The sequence below is a fragment of the Lepisosteus oculatus genome, chromosome 1, assembly GCF_040954835.1.
Source record: "Lepisosteus oculatus isolate fLepOcu1 chromosome 1, fLepOcu1.hap2, whole genome shotgun sequence".
Taxonomy (NCBI): Eukaryota; Metazoa; Chordata; class Actinopteri; order Semionotiformes; family Lepisosteidae; genus Lepisosteus; species Lepisosteus oculatus.
This window is the reverse complement of record NC_090696.1, coordinates 43,650,284-43,673,896: the sequence shown is the minus strand read 5'-3', so window position 1 is coordinate 43,673,896 and position 23,613 is coordinate 43,650,284. Positions and strand designations below refer to the sequence as shown.

Genomic DNA, 23,613 nt, shown 5'->3' with positions numbered 1-23,613 from the left:
TCCTGTTTGAAGAAAAATAATTACAAGTTTTTTATACTATGGTTTGTGACATTTGCTTTTGTGACTTCAAGTGTAAATAAACATTTTACTAAGTGTGACCATAAATAAACATGGAGCAAATTTATAGAGAATCAAAACATAACTCTTACATGGAAAAGGATTTGTGAAATATCCATTGAGAAAGCCTGTAATGAGATGCTAGGGCCAGGCTAAACAAACTTTTGCAGCAATGATTACATGATTTTAACATAAACCTTATCAAAGTTTTTTTGCAGAACAGAAAAATTTGCTGCCCATTTTCAGAAAACAAACTTAAAGCGTAGAAGTGAGGTCCTAGAGAAACTGAACATAAAGCAAACAAATTATTTTGCTAATTACAAAAAAGATGGAGATTCTTCGGGATAAGAAAAAATGGAACAAACTTTGCTCTGAAGCATAACATGAACGTTAATCCCATCCAGTGGTGCTGTTCTCCATTTGGCTTTTCCTAGTCTACAGCTGAATGATGATTTTCAGAAAGTCATTTCATTAGTTTTCATACCAGTCCAGGAAAAGCAAAGAAAATGAACACATTACAAGGAAGAAGAGGATCCAGACATGAAATCCAGCATTGTTTTTAATGGTCAGTGTATTCACTTGTGGATATTATTTATAGCTGCCGGTTGCTAGGCTTTTTTACTCAGTCAATTGGAACAGATAAAATAGGAATCTTGATAACTTAAAAGTAATAATATACTGTAAAATGTGATTGCCCTCTTGTTTATACAGATACAAAATACAGGATTTCCAACCAGAGTCATTACAAGAAAATGTTTTTAAAAAGCTGATGCATATTTACAATATACAATAGAAACACAGGACTACACTTTTCTGTTGTCCCTCTACAGTAATATACTGTAAGTGAAGTGCTTACTTTCTTTTTTGAGTATCTGCTTGGCTAAATACATTGCAAACCAAGAAATGTCTGATTTTGACACAAGAGTAACCCTTTCCTGTAACAAATCTGTCAGCCTTAACAACATCCATTATGGGTTTGTCTGCACACTCAGTTTCTTAACTATACCCACACACCTAATTTACTTTGTAGAATTTGTGTATACTTTTAAAGCTCTAAGGTGATAAAAGATGATTGTTTCTGGTTTTCATTGCTAAGAATACTCATGTTTCAATTTTTTATTTACAAACAATAATTTTGATAAGTGTTTGACGTATATGTCAATAGACTGCTCCTGTGTGCTGTGAAGAAAAGTAGATTATGCAATATTATCCTCCAAAACATAAGAAAGATATTTTTGCTCACACATATTTTTACAAAAGAGCAACTGCATAAATTTCTGGGCTCAAACAAATGTGCTACAATGGCGGGTTAAAGAAATGAATATTTTGAGTCCTGACAGACCCTGAGTGGACTTGATTCAAGTATTTAAAATCCTCAAAAGCCCTGACAAAGTTAATGCTACAGATAAAATCAACAGTGAACCCCAAACCTGAGAAGACAAGGGAAACCGATTTAAAAGGGGATTTAGAACCGAAAATGGGGACCATGCCTTTACGTAAAGAACTGTGGGAGTATGGAACAAGATGTGTATCAGTGTTGTTTAAGCTCCCTTCAAGAAACAGGTGGGTGAGACCAATGGATAAATTAGCTACTGAAAAAAAAACAAGCTAAATGGGATCAATGGCCTACACTATGTTCTCCTTTCCGATCCCTTTGAACATCTCTCATCATATCAAAAAACACCAGACCAGACATTCTAAGGTGTGCTCTTGCAGTAATATTGCATGCGTTTTAGTTTTTTTGGTTTTTCATTATTGGAATTACTAACATTACTAACAGTACTAACATTGTGTGAAAGTTATACTGTGAATACTATAATAATAATCTAACAAAAAGACATACCTGACTTCATCCACAAGACTGTTCATTTCACTCACAAGCCTTTGGTTCTCTTGCTCAAACTATCAATGCAGACATTAAAACAAACCATGTTAATTCTGGAGATGGAAGTGGTTAACTTCTTATTTAACTTCTTTGTAAATGATCCTTTCATTCTTAATGTCACTGTGCTGAATACATTACACTAAACTTTACATAACCCTTCATCTCTGAACATATCACATGGCTTTGAAAAGAAATCAAAATGAGAAAACTTTGATTGTGGTCTGAATCCCATGGACACACCTGAACAGTTTTTAATCTGCATTTTGGCCATCAAATCATTATTATTTCTGTAGCTAACCCAAAGTGATAGAAATCATAAAAGTCTTTTCATATTCTATAAAGACCAAAGGTATCATAGGCTGTTAAATTAAGCTGCTTGTATGTCCAGGCTGGTGAGCTGGACTTCTGATTGCTCATTCAGTACTGTGGCTACTGAAGCTCCAACATGACTGCATTTAACACCAGGGAACAAAGTCAAGAATGACTGTCTAAAGACCACAAGGTTACATTAAATGTTTTCACAAATATCCCCAGGCAATTTCACCAAAATTTGGTAGAAGGGTCCATTGGGAGTACTTTACAGGAAATAATATAAAACTGATCAAGTGTCATCTGCAAACTTATATATAAATTAGAGATTTAAAAGACGGTATAGTTGTTAATTAGATGCACATTTTTTCTTTAATGCGTTAGGGGTTAAATAGGCAAAGGAACAGGTAATTGATTCTTACAGTGTCTAAGAAATCAAGAACAGACAGCTTTGCACATTACACTTTAAACTGGTATACTAAGAAAAAAAATCTTTGGGGCTTTCTATTGAAGTAATGTAAAAAATGCAGTCAATGCAGTCTTATTTGAAGTGACAAGTTATTGCATTGTACTAATCTTCTGAATAAAAAAAAATCAGAATATAAATGAAATTTTCTACCTTTTCATTAGAATTACTTTTTCATTCATTCTTTTATCTTGAGCTTCAGGAGAACTGAAGCCAGTTTATTACATACTGCAGTGTCATAATTAATTTTGTTGTTCTTTCTTCTGACAAGCACACTTCGCACTGCTTATCAGCCTACGAATAATAAAGTTTAAACTAATATTCCACATCTGTAAATATATTTATTTAGAAAACATTTTAAACTGGGGGTTTAAAAGAGTGGATCTCCAGTCCAGGAAAGTCATGATCTTGCTTTCCATCTTAACTATTCACATTTGAATTTAACTACTTATTGGCTTAATTTGAACAGTTTTAGCAGATTTTTTCAGATTAATCTGATTTATAGACCTACTAAACCTGTAGGAATGTGACCCTCCAGCACTAGGACCCCTCTTCTTGGCTTTAAATAAATATATGGAATGAGACAATGATTATTCGAATACCATTTGCGATGTTTAAAAACTAAACGCTTTCAATCAGAAAAGGTATTTAAGTACTTATATCACTGAAGAAAAATGTTATTGAAAGAAAATATGTTGCCCTAGTACAAGAAACAAGCAAACAGCATACCATTTGAATTTCTTCAGGTGAAAGCTCATCTTCAACTTTGCCATCTTCCCAAAGGCCAACGCCACTCTCTTGAGCTTCTGCTACATTTGTATCTAATAAAACATAAGCAATTCCAGGCATTATTACACAATGGAACATATGCATGGAAGCAGCATTCCCTTGTCAAAGGTATACACAAGAATTGACAGGCAGCAGTAAACTTAAGAAAATGTACAATAGGTTACCAAAACTGAAAGCCACGAGGCGTACAGCCTTGCTGCTGACCTGGCGCTTCACTCATCTCTTTTATGAGCTTGTACGTTATAAGTTTTTTTTTTGCTGCGTTTTAAATTGTTTTATTCAAGTGGTAACACAATCGCAGGAAGATTTATTGCTTTGATTTGCCTCTTTTTAATACTGTGCCAGCTTGTCTTGGGCTTTATTTACTAACAACATATACAATGAAACTCTCACCTGCACTTTTGAGGACCTACAGTACTTTAATTTTGCTCTGAACCTTGCAAGAAGAGCGTTATAAGTGGAGAGGGTACCACAAAAGCAAACTTAAGAAAAGAGGGTAAAGAGGCAGAATTTAACAGTTCAGAATACAAATGTTGGGCTGCAGACATCCAGTGTTGACTTCCAGTGTTGACTCTAGTGAATGTGTGCTCTTTAAACAACAAGGTAGATGAGCTCTCTGCTGGGCTTGAGTTTGATGGTGCTTAAACCTGAATCTGAACTATGGAAATCTCTTACCCAATGTATGAGTCCACTTGGGGGTGAATGGTGGACGCATACATTGGGTGAGAGATTTCCTTAGTAACTGACCATAAAGAATCCCTATGAACGGATGGTATACTCTCTGAGGATATGGTTTTGGTGAATGACACTCCCCAGGGGTGTGCTTTATCACCAGTTTTTGTTCCACATCTACTCATCTACATGAAATGCAGATCAATGATGGTGTTTTCACCTTGCTTAAATACACTGACAACGTGGCCTTGGTTGGTGTTCTGCAGGGAAGTGAAAGTCGAGAACAAACACTTTACTTTGACAAAGTATTAAATCTTTTTAATTGCTGCCATTCAAGCAATGTGGAAACAAACATTAAGAAAACAAAAGAATTAGTGCTACACTCAGGCTAATTTGAGCCAGCAACATCCCAGCCTATAAATATAAACAGTCAGGTTATTGAGATTGTTCCTTGTTATAAATATCTGGGTACATACAGTACATTGATAACAAGCTCAATTTCTCAGACAACACAGAGTGTGGTTTAAAAAAAAGCATGCTGAGGTTATTTCTCCTGAGAAGGCTGAAGGTTTTTGATGTAAGCAAACACATTCTAGAGTTGGGCTATACAACTCCTTTTTAACATCTCCACTTGTTATGGGAATCTTGATGTCAGGGGCAGAGCCAAGCTCTCAAGGATTATAAACAAGGGCAAATTATTGATCAGTAACAGAACTAGCTGAATTGCATGTATAAGAAGAATTCGTACAAGAAAACAATGTTAGAAGTAAATGATGCCTCATATACACTACACTCCCAATTTGAAAAACTACCATCTGGCCGATATTTCAGAGAACGAAAGGTTACAAAAACATTGTTAAGAAGTCATTCACCAAGTGTCATTACACTTGAATCTTATATTTTTTGTACTGTAGTGTACAACTGACAACTGTTATTTATATTGTATTAATCACACACATCTTACAAAATCCACTGGATGTTTAACGTACTCTGTATTACACTGTTGATTATTGTTGTCTCAGTGAGGCCAAAGAAGAATTTCCGCTATAGAGCATGTGGGCAGTAAAGTATATAAAAGAAAAACGTTAGCTTGTTCATCATTCACTTTTTGCTTATGAAATAGTCACACAAAACACAGTGTCTTCAATTCTAATTTTAATTAATACTTATTAACATATGATGAAGAGATAAATGATAAAGAGATTAGAGGGGAGCATGACAAAGTAACACGGAGAGGTTAATTTCCTGTTTAAAAGAAAAAAGAAGAAAAAACTTTGCGAGAGCTCACTTCAACTGTTTTCCCCTCCATTATCTCCCATGAATATTATCATTAAAATAAAAAAGCAAACATACAGCAAAAATGTGTGTTTGTCAGTTTGCATGCAGAATGGTGGTGTGTACAGATGTCACAGCAAGGATGCTATGAATTTGTGCTTGTGAAAGAGAAAGAAGGAACCAGTGAGACATTTAACTTGAGAAGTGTCTAGTGCAGGGTCCATCAATTCACAATCTGCCAATAATGCTGCAAATGTAAGAGATGCTCTACAGAACAAATGAAGGAACATCTATGTGGTCTGTGTACAACATGTCTGGCTGCCTATCCCATACTGTTTACATTGTCGGATACTAATCATTTACATATGGGTACCTGACCTGAATAATCACAAATGAGTTTCAGCTTACAAAACACATTTTCAATGTTGAATCGGGGATTGCTTTCCAACATGTTTCAGTAAATAGGAAAATATACTGTACCGTGTTTCAGAGAGGTTAGCAATCTTTTGACTTCTCAGATTGGTTACCTTAGAAGGGTTTGAAAAATGGATATTGTTTGGCTGTATTTACATAGCTGTCTTTGTCCTTGGGCCAGGAAGAAAGTAAACATGGGGAATGGACACTGATGATCACAGAGTATTCCCAATGATTTACACACATTAATAAACATCACTGTAAATCAAGAAAACCACCATATTAAAGAAAAACATTCAATAGTGATGGGCCATTATTCAAACCTCAATAAAAATGGAAAATGGCAGAAAAACAGGAAATTCTTATCTTCTTTGTTGGGGAATCCTGAGGCTAAATGTGTTCCTTTTATTTTAGTGATGCATTGGTATGATATAGAAATTGGTTCCTATTTACTTGTGGACATTTGTGTTTCGGAGACGGAGATGTAGTCCTTGATAGGATCCATTTATATTAGGACGCAGGTTTTCTTTTGATGGCCTTTAAAGGTGTTTGGTGGTGTATTTAGATTACAGAGGCAGAACTGTAGAATTTTCTGGGTTTAAAGTGTATGCAGTACATTCTGCATAGCTGTGCAAAAAAAGTTTGAGTCGAATTTGTTGAGTTTGAGCTTGTAACTCTATCAGAGCTGTGCCGCAGAATTAAAGAACATGCTCTATTTTATAACAGTACTGTATATAAATGTAATGGACAAAAATGTGAAACCAATGTAAAGTTACTTAATAGAGCATTGGGCCACCACAAGCGGCCAGTACAACCTGTAAGCGTTTAGAGTCTGCAAGCATCTGGAATTCTGCTGGAGGGATGTTGTGCCATTATTCCAAGAGAAAGTCAATCAGCTCACATCTGGTTGATGGAAGTGGAAATGCTATCTCAAGTATCGTGCCACAACATCGTATAAATGCTTCATTGGGTTTAGAGCCATTGACGGATAACATCACTGTCATGCTTATCAAACTACTGGGCAGGCTGCACATGCTCTGTACACGGGGGCATTGCCATTCTGGAAGACACCTCTGGAAAGAAATAGTGGAACATGGGGTGAAGATGATCACTCATAATTAATAAGCATACTACTTATTATTAAGTAGATTAGCACTGATCTTGCCCTCATCCATTTTTTAAGTATACGGTGAAGGATATTTCTGACCATATCACAACCCAGCTAAAACACCAAGCTTTGTGGAGTTCTCTGCAGACCATTCTTGATTAAACTGTCTGCTTGTGCCCCAGGTTGATATATGCAATGAACTGATATGCACTTGCTCACCCGTTTTGGTTGGATTTTGAATTAATGTATGGATATCACAATACCTGTACTTGAATGTATTTCTGGTCACTTTTGCCCTTTTTGGATCCCTTTGAGTTCCATGCTAACATCACCTTTGACACTGCAGCTTGTGAAACATCAGCAGGTTGAGCTGTCTTGGTCAAAACTCCAAACTCAGCCAGCCACCTTTCTTTAAAGCCACTGTAGTCATAAGCATAAGGAATCTTTCCAGCATTTTTATAAAGCACCATAAGCATGCTGGGATGTTATGTGCTTAATTAACATATGAGCCACATCTCTGGTCTTGCTTTCAATAAAATTAGTGTTCCTCCTTTCCTCACCAAGGTCCAGTACTGGCATATAAACTTATATGTTGGTGTGCTTTCAGATATATAAACATATGTACTACAATCAGTATTGCAAATAGCTGTGACGATAATGCTTTATAGCAATTTCTAATAACAATGCATAATTAACGTGTAAATGCACAAATATTTAAATTATTTCTTCCTAAATTAAGGGGATAAAGAAACACAAACTATTACAAGAAATAGCTTACCTGTGGTGTTATCTTTTAAAGTCTTCTCATCTGAGGGATCTGGTTGGGCACTTTTCTCAGTGGCAGAAGAGAGAAGCTTGCTGTGTCGCTCAGGCTCGAGTCTCAAACTGCAAAAAAAATCTGCAGTTGAATATTGAATATTCCCCAAAGCACAGTCAAGTCCCTTATAAGGATATGGAGGAAATATGGCATCTGTGAATCTGTGTAGAACAGGGTATCCTCAAAACTGAGGACCTGGGCAAGAAGAGCACAAAGTAGGGAGGCCACCAAGAGGCTTTTGACGCATCTAAAGCAATTACAGTCTTCCACTGCTGAGATCGGAGAAACTGCATATGCCAGACTGATTCTCAAATCTGGGTGTCACAGGAGAGTGGCAAAACGAAAACCATTACTGAAAAAAATACACATCAAATCTTGACTGCTGTTTGTCAGAAGGCATGTACGAGACTATGGTCTGATGAGACATCAATTGACCTTTTTGGCCTCAATAGTCAGCTCTAAGTTTGTGGTATGCCTGAAAACTCCACTCCTGGGACTCTCTATACAGTGATTCTCTCTACAGGAAATCAGTTTCCTAAAAACAATGGCAAATCTGCCTTTACAGAGGACCTGGATAAGGAGCTCTCGCCTGGCTCGTGCTTTATTTTCTGTGTCCTCCTTTTCCATCTCTGTCTTTCTGTCTCTTCCCTTGTCCTCTTTCTTTTTTTCTGCTCTCCCTGTACCTGTCTGTTTCATTCTGTGTTCCTGGAGTGTTGATTGATAATCATATATCCAGAACTCAGCCAAGGTAAACCAGATGATTTCTTTGATCAATTCATCTCACACCCAGCACAACCAAGTAAACACTATAGTTCTTTTCTCGCTTTGAAGTTTAAAAAACTATTATCTATTCATCCCTAGCCAGGTGCTTAACATTATATCTTGATTCTTAAAGACATTTCAATAGTCACTTACAGTAGCCTTAAAATTATATACAATTTAGATTTTCTTCTCAAATCATAAATTATGCCTGGAGGTACGCAAACATACTTCAAAACTCTGGTACATGAAAGGATGGTACAGTGGGGGCATAGAAAGTCACCACCCCCTTTCAAAATGTGTACCTTTTTTTGCATGACCCTCTGAATAAAAAAACAAATTAAATTAGGCTTGTTCCATTTTTATTTACACACAGTAACCCACATTAGCCAAGTCAAAATAAAATTCAAAAACATTCTGAAAATTAATATTACAACAGTAAAATACTTATTTGGATAAGTGAACACCCCCCTTACAACTGCATTTGCAAACTTGCTCAGGTATAACCAATCACCTTAGCGATCATACAACAAACTAATTGGCTCCCACCTCTGATCAACTGTGGTGATTTTGATTAGTTCAAAATAAAAGCAGCTGTTTCTAAGGATTGCACTGCTTGGACGTACATTTCAAAGCAAAGAATCAACTATGGGCGGAAAGGTGCTTTCAAAAGAACTTCGAGACAATGTTGTGGAAAGGCATAAGACAGGAGATGGGTATAAAAAGATTTCAAAGGCTTTATATATCTCGCGGAGCACATTCAAGACCATCATTAAGAAGTGGAAGGGGTATGGTACCACCCAGACTTCGCCTAGATCAGGCCGCCCCTCCAAACTGGATGACTGAGCAAGAAAGAGACTGATCAGAGGGCTATCAAGAGGCTGATGGCAACTTTGAACGAGCTACAGGCCTTTATGGCAAAGACTGGTCATTGTGTGAATGTGACAACAATATCACAAGAGCTCCACAAATCTGGCCTGTATGGGAGGGCGGCAAGAAAAAAGACACTTCTTAAAAAAAGCCACAAGTCTCGTTTATGTTTTGCTGAAAATCATCTTAAATTATTCTGTGGCCAAGTGGCAAAAGGTGCTGTGGTCAGATGAGACCAAAATCAAACATTTTGGCTGGAGTGCAAAACGGTATGTCTGGTGAAAACCCAATACATCTTACCATCCAAAGAACATCATTCCTACAGTAAAGAATGGTAGTGGCAGCATCCTGTTGTGGGGGTGTTTCTCTTCAGATGGGACTGGGGCACTTGTCAGAATAGAAGGGAAGCTGGATGGTGCAATATACAGGCTAATTGAAGAAAACCTGCAGTCGTCAGCCGGGAAGTTGAAAATGGGAAGACAGTTCACCTTTCAACATGACAATGTCCCAAAGCACACCACCAAAACAACCTTGCAGTGGCTGAAGGACAGGAAGGTGAATGGCCTAGTCAGAGCCCCGACCTATAATCCCATCGAAAATCTTTGGAATAACTTGAAGAGGGCAGTCTATCAACGGTCACCTCGCAGTCTGACTGAGCTTGAATAATTCTGTAAGGAGGAATGGGCACCCCCTAGGTGCACAGACTCAAGCAAAAGGTGCTTCCACCAAATATTAACCCGGGGGTGCTCTCTTATCTAACACAGTTATTCTACTTTTCTTCAGAAATTTAGCTTTATCTTTCTTCACTTGTATGTTGCAAGGTACAATTTATAAATACATTCGTAAATAAAACTTCAAAATTCTGATTTTACTTGTCTTCTTTTTGGGCTTTAGGGCAACAGAAGGTGAACATTTTGAAAGGGGGTAGTGACTTTCTGTATCCACTGTACATAGTCAGCATCAGGAAGGTAGATATACTCCATGGAAAGTATGTTTTGAAGGTAACCAAAAAAATATACAAACTCTTCAAACTTCAAACAAATCAAGACCGTAAGTTAGAAAGTCCTTTAGACATTTTCAGAAACTTCAAAGCTACATCAGACAGATGATGAAAGCTCAAAGTAGGTATTCAGATTATTGCTATTGTCCCAAAACTCTAAAGTTATCAGTATACAAGAGTCTTTCATTAAATGCCACTGGGTAGAAATAAGTGTTGAACACGTTTTTTCTTTAAAACTTAAGAAAGTTTAAGTTTAAGAAAGTTCCACGAAAGTCAGAGATTTTAATGATTTGGACTAAGATGCAATAACTAAAATCAAATCAAAGTGTAACATACTGTAATCTCATTGCTCTGAAAAAAAGTACAACAAATATTTAATCAAGAGGAAAATCAGCATCTACACCAAAGATATATGAAAAGAAAAAATAACAAATAGAATCTTATGTGAAGTTATAGATTTTGTCAGAAACACCACTATTTTATGTTTTGCCTTTGATAGCAAGTTTGATGAAATAATGTATTGTAAGCACAGTAACAATCTGTGTTTCAAACAACAACTGGGTGTTTGAACTGAACAAGACAAAAGTAGAAATAAAGAGTTGGAACTCTGACACAAATCCACACTATGAAGTAAAAATTCAAATGAGTTTGTCAGTCTTTAAATTAAAGCTGCTTTGAGGTATAAACTGAAGCAAAATGATACTAGCTTAGAATCCCCATTATACAGAAGAGCCTCTTGGTGTATAATGCTCAAACTGCATAATGTGCACTTACTTCATTAAACAACAAAGGCTCAGAACAGAGCTGAGAACGTTTATGAAACCAACTTAATAATAAAGGGTACTCTGCTCCGTGGCATTAAAACAAGACAATATATTAGGGATTAAGCTGTGTTACTGCCAGTGGATAAGGTCAGCACACAATTTTTCTGAAACACAGTTGTTTTGAAATAAGGCCTACAGTTTACATGCCTTCTTTATAAAACACTACTTAATGTGAATGTTTGCATATGCAGGTTGCCATGAGATAGATATAACCCACTTAGATATTTTTCTAGTTAAATATGGGATACGTCATATACAGATGCAGCCATTCAAAGTGCGCGGTACAGACACATACCGCAGGTAATTGGCTGCGGTATCACGTATCATGACGCAAGATGACGCGGTACGCGATTGGTTGACCGACAGGGGCACTCGTGGTCCGTTGGTCTGTCGTAGAAAGACTTACTGTAAACGTCTTTACTGTGCCCGTTGTAGATATTGAATTTTACCACTGAAGGGAAATCTTAGTAGCTGTGCATAAAAAGAATAGGAGCATACTGTAACGCGTGTGAAGGCCATAAACGATATTAATTTTGGAACATAAACATACAGTATATAGCTGGTCTTGGTACTTTAAAGAAAAAAATACACACCAGTATTCCATTTCTCCCTAAACATTGTAATCTTCGAAGTCTTTAACTAACGTGATACCGGAGTCAACAAGTATACTTTTAGAATTTGATTAATAGGGAATATAATATGGAATCGCGTATCTAAAGAATTTAATAACGGTATGATTATATTCGTGTACTGCGACAGGGCTGTGTAGGGCTGTTTCGCCTCCCTGTTCATGCGAGTTGTCTTGTAGCCTACTGGTCTAGGTGCGTGACTAACAACGCACAGGTTGTGTGTTCGAATCCAGCTGGTGCTGGACTTTTCTTTTAACAAACATTTCTTCGAAAAAATAGAATAGCGATATTATGGACAATCAATTGACTTTTATATTTCAAAATATCGCAACATGATCGATTCTAAGTCATTTTTGATAACAATGAATAGTCACCTTCTTCCCTTCTGACAGCGGTTCCTGCTTCTATTGTGTGTAAATGGTATCAAAAGCAATCTTAAGTGGTGAGAAAGCTGTGCTCAATTTATTTAAGGGACTTAAAAGTAAAAGGAGATGCTTCATATTGCTTGACTAATTTTAAAAACTAAGTTATAAATGCAGACGCTCCCTCGGTGTGCTGCTCTGGTACGCCGGCTCTTACACAGTGCCTGTCTGCCGTAAGCGTTACAATATACATACCCAACACTGCTTGTACCCATCCGTCATGCAAATAAAACACCTTGAATTGAATTGAATTGAGGGGAGAGGGGGGGAATACTAAAGCCAATACTGGCTCAATTCATAGCAAACATGGTTTACATAAAATACATTTTTCCAAGAAAGTTTATAATAATACGATCTATAGTTGAAATCTGAGCCTACTGTAAATATAAAGGAAAAGCATTTTCAGAGAGCAATCACGCTGTGTTTATGTAGAAAAAGCGATTAGGTTTATGAGGTTTGCATCCGGTAATATGTTTATGTTCCTAAATCAATCTCTTTTATGAGCATGTGAAAGGCATGGTGAATCACTGTACTTTGCATGATTGGAAACAAATGCATGATTGCGAAATGCTGTGGTGTTACTTTTACAAAGACGGTCAATGAAAAAAAGAATGTTGACCAGGGCAATACTTTGAGATTACACTTACAGCTTGTCCAAGGTCATTCATTATTAATACTATTAGTAATATCTTCATTAAAGACTGATGGCCACAGCTCAAACATGAGAGGCTGAGCTTTATTAACTCCACCTTGCGGAAATTCCGGATACTATTATTTTGCTTGTCGTATTATAGGAGAATTTACGGTAACTAGCGGTATTTACCGGTAACTCGCGGTAGACTGCGTACAGCGTACCGGAAAATAATGCGGTATCGCCCACGCATTTTGAATGGCTGCATCTGTAAACAGTACCATTCATTAAATTGTGTGTAATTTTATAACCCTCTTGCTCAGGATCATTATTAATGTTGTAAATCATGTTTACAAGATTATTCTAAATACATTTAGAAAACGGGAGACAGTGGGAGTAATTTTAATTTATAATTTAGCAACAGAAATACTTCTGTGTGGTACAGTAGGTTTCCTTTTTTAATTTTTTTTCTCTCTTTGAGGTCACATCCACTGCTAAAGCAACAACAATAAAAATGCCTTTAACCAAACTTACAGTGTGAGTCAACACTCACTCCCACTTTCAACCACTATTAACTTGGCAGAACCTGGTATATAACCCCAGAAATTTAAGTGCACATTCTCGCCACAACACACAGAAAAATCAGGCATTGGGACACTCATGTTTCTGCACTCCGCTTCTTTGTAAGGGTTTTCTTACAAAATCAATCTGTACCAATCAATTTGTTCCAAAGTAGCCAGTTATATAAATGTCTAGACTACTTTCACCCGCACACATTGGATATTATGATGTTACTTTTATCTGTGGGTAATCAGTGATTTTTAAATGGTTACATTCCAACTCTTATTGTTTAATATGGATGAGGTTTCTTTCAAAACACCAGCAAACGTCAAAGTGGATGGGGAAAGTAAATAAACAGATTTAACTCTGTTGTAAAAAACTTAAGGTATTATACAATAATGAAGCAAAGGTTAGATATGTCATAAGATGGTCTTATACGAGAAATAAAACAAATCTATTTTTGGCGAGATCAAGCCATTTATAAGAGCACATCTTTTCATAATTTCCTTCCAAGATGTCACGATAAATTGTGTTTCAATGATACGTGGAGTATTTCGTTGAGATTAAAACGCTTTTTAAAAAGGTTTTTAAAAAACAGCCGACAGATTTTTCTAAATAAGAACTATTCATTAAAGTATTCAGCACATAGCTCTTTTTGTAGCATGCTGTATCATATGACATTTGAATTCCAATTGTACAGTCAGACTTTGTAAAACACAACAGATTACAAGTGTTAGGTGGATAGGTTTATAATGAAAATGGAGCTACTCACAGTCTTTTTTTATCCACTGCCCGCTTAACCCTGATGGCCCGTTGCTCCGAGTACAGCTTGCACACACCTGGAAAGAAGTTAGTTCAAGTAAACTGTAAATCCGCACCTGTAAGTCTATTCAAATGCAGATGCTTATCTCCTGCTTTTAGACAAAAATGTAATCTTAGGTCTTGAGAATGCACATAAAAAGACAATTTTGTCAATAATAACATATCAGATGTGACCTAAACAATCACACTCTTTATTACTGCGATAAGAAATTTAAGTGTCATAAACAGGTCAAAACTGAAACAAAGCAATCAGTTATGAAATCATGTTATGTCAGCTGCTGAATAATCTGTTTACAGTTTATCAAGACATACTTCTTGTGACATATAAGAGACAATGTTCATGAAAATAAGCTATAAACGATATTTACCTTTCAGATAATCTTCGATCAGGTCCAGAACTGCTCCTCTGTGTTCTTTTACTTGAGCAGACATAACTTTTTTATCAGCTGAATCAAAAGCATACATAAAATAAAACACAAACATTAAAATGACATTTATACAAAATGTGGTTTGCAATTTTGATTGTAACTTCACAGCATGTAGTGGAAAATAAAAATAAGTGACAATAGCCAATATCCATAGAATTGTTTAATAACAAATATCCCACAGGCTACCAGCCGGGTTTACTAGTGAAGACAGACTTGCAGTACTGGCTGAGCCCTGTAGTCATGAAAACACTGGTTCAGAGGTGGACTATGCATACAGCTGATTGTGAAGTGGAGGCAGAGCACTGCAGCAGTTTTATGCCATATCCTTGGGTACCTGTGATTAGATCAGGGCTTTCATGGCAATATACTGAATGTGACCAGGAATGTAAATTAAGGAATTTACAGTTTATTCAATTTAAAAAGAATTCAGCTGATTCATAGATCATGGATCAATTGTAAAAAAGGAAGAGTATAACCTATGCAATGGTTTATTACAAATTTGCCCAATCTGCGTAGGACAAGCAAGACATTAAATGGATATCTATTAAGGCAGGTTGCTAAACCTTCAATCAATAGCAAACTTGTTACTGTTAAAAGCAATGACACCCAAATATTTATGTAAACAACGTTGGAACTCACGTTCTTCAAATTGCTTTGCATAAAAGAGAGACTTGCAAGAATACCTTCTGTTCTCAGCTGGTTAATGGCGTCTGAGCACGTTCTCATGAATATTTGAGCGTCCTGGTCAATCTGATCCCGCTCATTATCTGTCATTCGAGTATAATCAGAAGAGATCAGGCTGAAATAGACAAAAGGAAAATCACAAGGCTTCATTTTAAGCAAAATTAGATATGACTGAGTTCAACATCATAAAAACGCCATCTTCTGTAAAGAAGTGGTGTGGATTGTTGGAATTGAAGGACTCGTATTACTTTTTGTTTGCAATTTCTCTTTTCCGTCCTGAGGGCACAGAAGTGTTGTCAGCAACACAAATGCTTATTTCAAATTTCCTCACTGAAATATAATTCACAACCTCCTAGGAAGATCAAGGTATTTGGTGGAGTACTATTGGTTCATTGGGTTCAGTCTGGGCAATGTTGCAACACAAATTTGACCAGGATTAACCGAAATGGACATAACCCACTTTATTGACTGCAGTGAGGTTAGGGCAGTTGGCTAGGCTCTCAGCAATACAGAGATCCTTGTGCCCTCATGGATGCTTGCAGGCTTGCAGAGTTGCCAGTAATGAACACCCCTCTCCCCCAATCAGTGCTCTATTTTCAGTACAGTGCTGTGCCTCAAATGGGGGCAGGGTGGGGGAGTCCGTCTACACTTCCTCATTTTCCTCTGCGAGAGGTGCCGGGTTCATAGCTGTTTGCCCAGACATGAAAAATGCATGATTTGGCTGTTCCAAATGTGGTGGGAAGAACTAAAATAATTGCCTAATATAGAGTAGAAGCTCCTGCTGCAGAACAGCTGAGAAAGGTAAAGCTTTCAGAAACCTTGACAGACAATATTTACAATTATTGGAGAAACAGGAAGGAGACTTGGAGGCCGCTTCAAAGAACAGGTCAGGGCTGTGAAGATTAAAGATCTCTCCAAGCCCATTGTTTCTCATTTCACCTCTGACGGCCACGACCACTCTAATCTCTCTGTCTGTGTTCTCAAAGACGGTTTTCCGAACTCATACATCAGAAAGACCACCGAAACTAAAATTATTCTGCAGCTAGGATCACACATTCTCCCTTCCCTTAACGACAAACTACTGTTCTTTTAAATTTTCTCCAATCATTGGAAGTTTCATTTCACACCTCTCTGCACCCATTCTGACTTCACACCTCTTGATTGGCCTCTCTTTCTGTCCCCTGCTCCCGCCTCTCACTCCTCCTCCCTCCCAACCTTTGTTCTCCCGCTACTTTACCTTTGCCTACTGCCCTGTCTCTCTCACACCTGAAGAAGGCTCCACGGCCGAAACATTGTGTTCTCTTTCTTCTTTTTGTCAGCATGGAATAAACCTATTACTTGTTCCTTTGCAGCCTACGCATGCTGACGCAGCTACCCACCTGAACTACTAAAGACAATATTTACACTTTCTAATATCAAACATAACACTGCCTGAATTTTTTTGGGTGTGAATTCAGTACTTTTTATGACGCATACTACAGGTCATACAACAGGATTTACTATTCAACAACAGCAGTTTCAACAAGGGATCATACAGCAATCATGCGGCCATGGACAAATAGAAGAAATCACTTTACAACAACACTCAATGTATTTAAAATGTACAAGTACTGTATTTTCTCTGTAACAGAACCAGGTTTAATAGCAAATCCAAACCCACATTTTTCACTGTATAAAAGATACTTTAAAATGAAATCTAAGGTCATTGCACCCCTTTAGCAGATCACTCTGCTGTTAGCAAATTTATTTTTGAGTTAATAAGCAGAAGGTAAATCAGAATAATGCATACATATATGTTTAAGGTCATGGAACTTTAAGATCAAATGCTAAAATATGTTTCTGTTGTAAAAATGACATGGCTAAGATATAATACATGGATGGAACCTTTTAAAAATGTGAGTTTAAGATATTAGAAATCAAAATACATTCTAAACCTAAATACATCTACTGTATACGTGGGATGTGCACACACCAAGTGGGCAGTTTATCGGGTACATCTACCTAATAGAGAGTCGGTCTGCCCTTTCCCTCAGAAAGACCTAAATTCGTTAGGACTCAACAAGGTGTTGAAAGTGTGTAACAGGGATGCTGGCCCTTGTCGACTCCAATGTGTCCCATAATTGTTGCAAATTTGCTGATGGTTATTTTTCTACTCTGAATAGCTTGTTCCATCTCATTCCACAGATGCGCAAATGGATTGAGATCTGGTGATTGGGAGATCTGGTGATTAAGCTGAATTCCCTGTCATATTCCTGGAACAATTCCAGGATTCTCCTGGCCTTGTGGCATGGAGCATCATCCTGCTAAAAAATGCCCATTCGCAGATGAATACTGCTGCCATGGGGCGATGCACCTGATTGGCAATGATGTTCAGATATCTTGTGGCATTGAAACACTACTCTACTCGTACCCGGCAGGATGGATTCATGTGTTTTTCGCTATATCCCGGTCCTCCCATTAGCGAGAAAAAGCAGGAACTGGGATTTATTTGACGAGGCAATGTTTTTCCACTCCACCTGTGTCCAGTGTGTGTGTTCCTTAGCCCACTGCACCAACACCATTTTGTTTATTCTCCGACAGGAGTGGAACTCGGTTGAGCTGTAGGCTGCCATATCCTATTCGTGACTAGGTACAATGAGTTGTGTTCTGTGTGTACACCACTGTTGAACTCAGCTGTAGTAGAATGACTGTAGCCCGTCTATTATACAGCACAAGTTGTATCGGCCCCCATCGGCCGCTTTCATTACCAGTCTGTTTCCGACCACAGAACCAACATTGGCTGGATGTTATTTGGGTGGTGGCCTATTCTCAATACATCTGTGACACTGTCGTACATAATAACCCTAACAAGGTTGCAGGTCCTGATATATACTCTTGCCAGCACATCTGGCGCCCATACTACACTGCGTTCAATTTTACTCAAATGTTTTGTCTTTTCCGTTCTCTCTCTGAACTACACACACGATTCACAGGTACCTGCCTACCTACTTTAAATAGCATTGGCAGCCCATAACGTATGATGGTGTAACTCACTGGGCAGTCAATTACTTAGGAAAGGCAGATGAACCCAATAAACTGGCCACCCACTGTATCTGCCAACATCCTGAAGAGAGGTGTTTAACATCTTCAAACAGCAAAATAACCATGAGGAAATAAACATTTTAAACTCATTATTCACACAGTAATACAACAAGGAAAAAAATATTCTTATTTCAACTACAGGGAAAGCATAAGCATCAAAAGAAGAAATCTTTTGAGAAGAGACTGTCCATGAAGATGCTTTCAGATAATCAGACACTGAAACTGCAAAACATCATATTGATGATACACATGTAACTGCTATGCACATCTATAAATATAATTCAAAATATTTTGCCACGGAGCACTGAGATGTATTCTTAAGCCCAAATAAGGAAGATTAATTTATTTAGCCTAATTATTAATCATTGACTTTTAGATTAAAATGTCAAAATGGATGCGGCTAAATTCCTCTCAGATTAAAAACATATTTTCATAGATGTTTCATTTCTTATCATGACAGTCAAGCAAGAAGACCTTTTGAATTCAATTGTTCGAGACAGACACAATGAGCCAAGCCAGAAGAAGAGGATGATTCAGTCATGTCGGAATGCGGACATCATCATTGGGTTACAGGAACTTTTTAAAGAATTTCTCACACCAAGCTGACGTTTTACTTCTGATATGGAGCCATTTTTTACTGTGATTAAAAGTAAAAAGATGAAAATGTTTAACAAGCATCTGCTATCCCTCTAAGTTTTTTTTAATAGGGCAAGAAAACTCAAATGATTATATCCAAAATTTAAAAATAATTCAGACTTCAAATTTTAAAATAATAAAAAACTGTGGCAAGTGATTCTTATATTGGTACCCTGAAAGACCTACTATACATGCCGCTAAAGATAAAGGGGGAAACCTGGTATACACTTCCCTTGCTGGTAAACTTTTAATTATATAATATTAAACGACAAGTTGACCGATTTAAATCTTTTTTAACTTTTTACCTTTAACTTTTTGGACTTTCATCTGTATGTACTCCATACATGTCCCCCCTGCAAGGTCGTTGAAAATAACAAAAGGAAAATAAAAGAAAACTATGATGCCCAAGGAGCAACAGTTTTACATTAATGAAAGGTAGGCTTTCAAGAGCTGGTAAAAAAAAACAATGCAATGTCTATGGTGCCTGTATTTGATGATGCTCTTTCTTAAACAGAGTATAAACACACTACTGAGATTAACAGTACATTTATATGAAACTCCTTATCAGGTAATTGTTTTGGAAACTAAGAACAAATCAATACAAGCACATACATCACAATAACAAACTGTGCTTCCCTGCCTGATGATATTTTAAACATCTTTATTTGATACAGAGAAAGGAGGGCGTGAATTTGGCACTTCCCTTTATCTTAGCAGAGCGTGCAGCAAAGTCCTATTTCAGTTGTGTTAAAAAAATCCAAACCTGAGAAATGATCCACATGGAAATAAGCAAAGAAAGAAAAGAAGATTAATACTCAGAACTTCAAGTGGATAACTGATCTTTTCTTTGTTAATAACAGTAGAATAAACCTTGCCTTAATACAGCTTAAATCAAGTCAGAACTCCACAGCTGGAACTCAGATGAGAGACAAAATCACTAATGGTTAGGACTATCTGGCAGCTCTGGTTGAGATATCCACTAAGTTATACATATTATTTTCTTAACGTGTACTATTCTCCCAAGGCAAGCTGACAGTGTATCAAAAACTCATTTTTAGTGTTCACTGGCAGATGAGGCCATTGCAAAAAATATTTTCTGAGGCTACATTTCAATACAACAATGAATTAGAGCAACAAAGAATCAGGCAGACACTTTCAATTTAATGATTACTGTATTTTATTAGGGCAGCACAATGTTTAGCAAAGCTGCCTTGCTGTGCTAGGCCCAAAGGTTTAATTCTTTGGTTGCTATCTGTGCTGCGTTTGAATGGTCTGCCTGTGTTCACATGGGCTTCCTCCAGGTGCTCTGGTTTCCTCCCACAGTCCATACTGGTAGGTTAACTGGCTTCTGAGATAACTGGCCCTGGTTTAAGTATATAAGTTTTGGCTGTTTCTACCCTGCAATGGACCAGCATCCCATCCAAGGTTAATTTAATGTTAAGTTATGGTGCAAATGTTTGCAGTACAACAAAACTGGATTGTAAATTATATTGTAGAAAAGCTTCCATTCACCAATAAAAGGTACCTTCTTCAATTCATTTTCTAAACAGTATGGATCATTGTACAAATTGGGCATGTCGCAGCAGATCAAGTTAGGAAAATGTCCTGACAAACACTTACTCTAAAGTCTGAAAAATGAAGTGGAATGCGATACACATTGCTTGAAGAATCACGCAGAAAAGTATCATTATGAATGAATAGAACTGACTATTCATTAAAAGGTCATGCAATCAGCATGAGCCCAGGTTATTGTCATTTGATTTTCTCCGTGTGGATAGAAGTGCCATCCCCAAGCTGTAAACTTTATTTTATATATTCAGAAAAAATATTAGCATATCATTAAATTCAATGATTATAAATCTTAAAGTAAAAACTCACTCTGAAAACCCATAAGAGCATTTATGCAGATTTTAGATATTTTAAGGTACTGCAGTGGTGCTTCACCATCTATTCACAGTATAAGTGCATACCACCCTCTTGTGGAACTGTTAAGAATTGTGGTTCATCTAGCTCATTTGGTTGCTATTAAACGATAAGTGTATTTCATTCAGCCAATATATATATATATTGTTATATATATAGCATTCTAGCTGTGTATAGCAAAGATTGGTGTAGTCCTTTAGTGCAGATTTGTTATTGGGAAAGAAGTGTTTTTCCCAACATCAGTAAGCAAAGAACAATACAAATTCAGAAGACCATAACAGTCTTCCAAGGACGGCTAGGAAATAAAAATAGGAAAATTTACTGTTCTTGAAAGAACAAAATTCAGCTAACTTGGTTGAGTTAAATAGCATATTGAATGACCAAACAGCTAGGGTCTCTGTTTGATACATCATCTAAAGGATGACACCCCTGCTGGATTTTGACCAAACAGAAACTTCTGCCAAAGCTGCAGTGATAAATGCCACACATTTATCATTGCTGACAGTTTAAACGGACATTTCTTAAAAATAGTCTTCGGCTTTTAAAAGATGAATGTGCACAATTAAAACAAAGTACTGCAAAGTGAATAGAAATTTGCTATTTCGGTAGAATATATTGTTATCATCTTTATACAAAAAAATGCTTAAATTAATGATGTGGATAAGAAAAAAATCTATTGTTTACTGGGAGAATCCCAGCCTCAAGATCCTCCAAGTGTCACTGACACCATGTATTAGAATTTTGCGTCACTTAGCTGTCTTACATTGGACAAATTCTCTAAATTGACAGACATGACCGAAACTATAAGTGCAAGTAAGTCAACTGGTAAGTGGAGGAAAAAAGCAAAAGATATTAAAAGCTAACACGTAACAAAAAAAGCAGTTATTGCTGTATTAGTTCTAATAAAGAGGATGAAAAAAGCCATCTACATCCCAGACATAAATGTAAGCCTTTTTAAATAAATGTAAATCCTTTAATAGGTTTAATCCACAGCAAAGCAGATGTGCTGAGCAAAGAAGCACATTCTTACCTGTCACAACCAAACCGTATATAGATTTACGGAGTAATTATATTGGAAAATAATTTTGGAAGCCAAAAACCCCTTTTTCCAGACTGCTCACAGATTTATTCCTTACTTTTCTCTTACCTGCCTTTCAGCATTTGGATTAGAGAGAAAATTTGATTAGACCTAAGGGGTTACTTCTTTTGCGGTTTTCTAGTCAATTACTGCAAACAATCAGACAAAGCTCTTTAAGGTATCCTAAATCTTTGTGGCTTAACTGCACTTTTCCACCAAAGTAAACTTGGCTGCTTTATCCAGTTCTCTTTTCAAATGCACCTGTAATTTTCCTGTAATCTCAAATCTGTCAGAATTGGTTCCCATTTGAGGCGTAGATGTTATTACAACTAAGTAAAAGAACTAAGATAACCTGCATTCTACATCAGTTCTGTCCAATTTGCCCCTGTAAAAAAAAGACACAAGCCAAAATACACATCTAAGTATCCACTAAAAGTGTCACTACTAAAAAACGTAGCTGTTTTTGACAAAATAGCCTTGGCAACTGGGTAGCAGAAAGCTTGCACATTGATTTCCACTGTACCTAAATTTTCAGGCAGCTTTCCCTTAATTATTTGGTATCTTGTCCTTTAAAAAAGCAAATTTAAAAATTACCAACTTATCAGAAACAATACCTAAAGCAAGATTTTCCTCAGTTTTCCATTTAAATGTGCAGAGTACAAATACACTTTCACTACATAATCACCATAAGTGGGAAAATATATTACCTGCCAGCATTAACATAATCTTTTCTGTGCTGCAAGAGGAAATCTTTCAGCTTGGTGATGTTGGAAATCTGAAAAAGAGACAAAAAAAAAGACCAACATTAACCAACATTCAAATATTTTTTTCTCATGACTGAGAAGACACTAATGGAATGATTTTTAAAAAGAGGAAGGTAGGAACAAAACTTGCTAGTTAAAACAGCTCTGTTCTTAAAACCTTTTCCAAAGCTCTGAATCCTCAGCTTTGCCATTTTATAAAAAAAATAAAGTAGGATTCTCTCAATTAGATAAATCACAGATGACAATAAATTACTTTATGTACTGAATATGAACATTAAACTCATTAAAACATTCACATGCTACAAAGTAATTCCAAAGATTTTAACGAGCAGGAAGAAACCTTGTACTGTTAAACAAACTCACATTGAATTAATTATGTATACCTGTAACACCTGGATATTATATCTTGCAGGTTTTTAATACTCTATAATAATTACAGATGTACAGGAATAACTTCTTCTAGATATGCAGATAAAGTAACGCTTTGCCTTCAATGCAGCTGATTAATCAGCCATACAGAAGACAAAGACAAAATACACTCCTCTAAAAATTAAAAACATTTTAAATTGAAGTACAAATTAGAAACATTTTAAATCGAAGCACCATTCTAAAGTGGTGCATGTTTCCTATTAAAACAAAAAAATAACAATGCTGCATTATTGGAAATAAAATGTGACAATGAATATGAAAAAAGATCTGAAATAAATAA

General features: G+C 36.6%; 1 protein-coding gene across 1 annotated transcript in view; it reads right to left on the bottom strand.

The window, feature by feature from the left end:
• The window catches only part of stx18 (syntaxin 18), a 47,561-nt gene that overhangs the window by 3,070 nt on the left and 20,878 nt on the right, over positions 1–23,613 (bottom strand). Inside the window, exons 2-8 of the mRNA XM_006629600.3 lie at positions 22,848–22,915; positions 15,422–15,537; positions 14,679–14,756; positions 14,261–14,327; positions 7,754–7,860; positions 3,447–3,538; positions 1,901–1,959 (exon numbers count right to left, since the gene is read on the bottom strand). Coding sequence (XP_006629663.1) covers positions 1,901–1,959; positions 3,447–3,538; positions 7,754–7,860; positions 14,261–14,327; positions 14,679–14,756; positions 15,422–15,537; positions 22,848–22,915 — 587 coding nt within the window. The remainder of the gene's footprint in view (positions 1–1,900; positions 1,960–3,446; positions 3,539–7,753; positions 7,861–14,260; positions 14,328–14,678; positions 14,757–15,421; positions 15,538–22,847; positions 22,916–23,613) is intronic.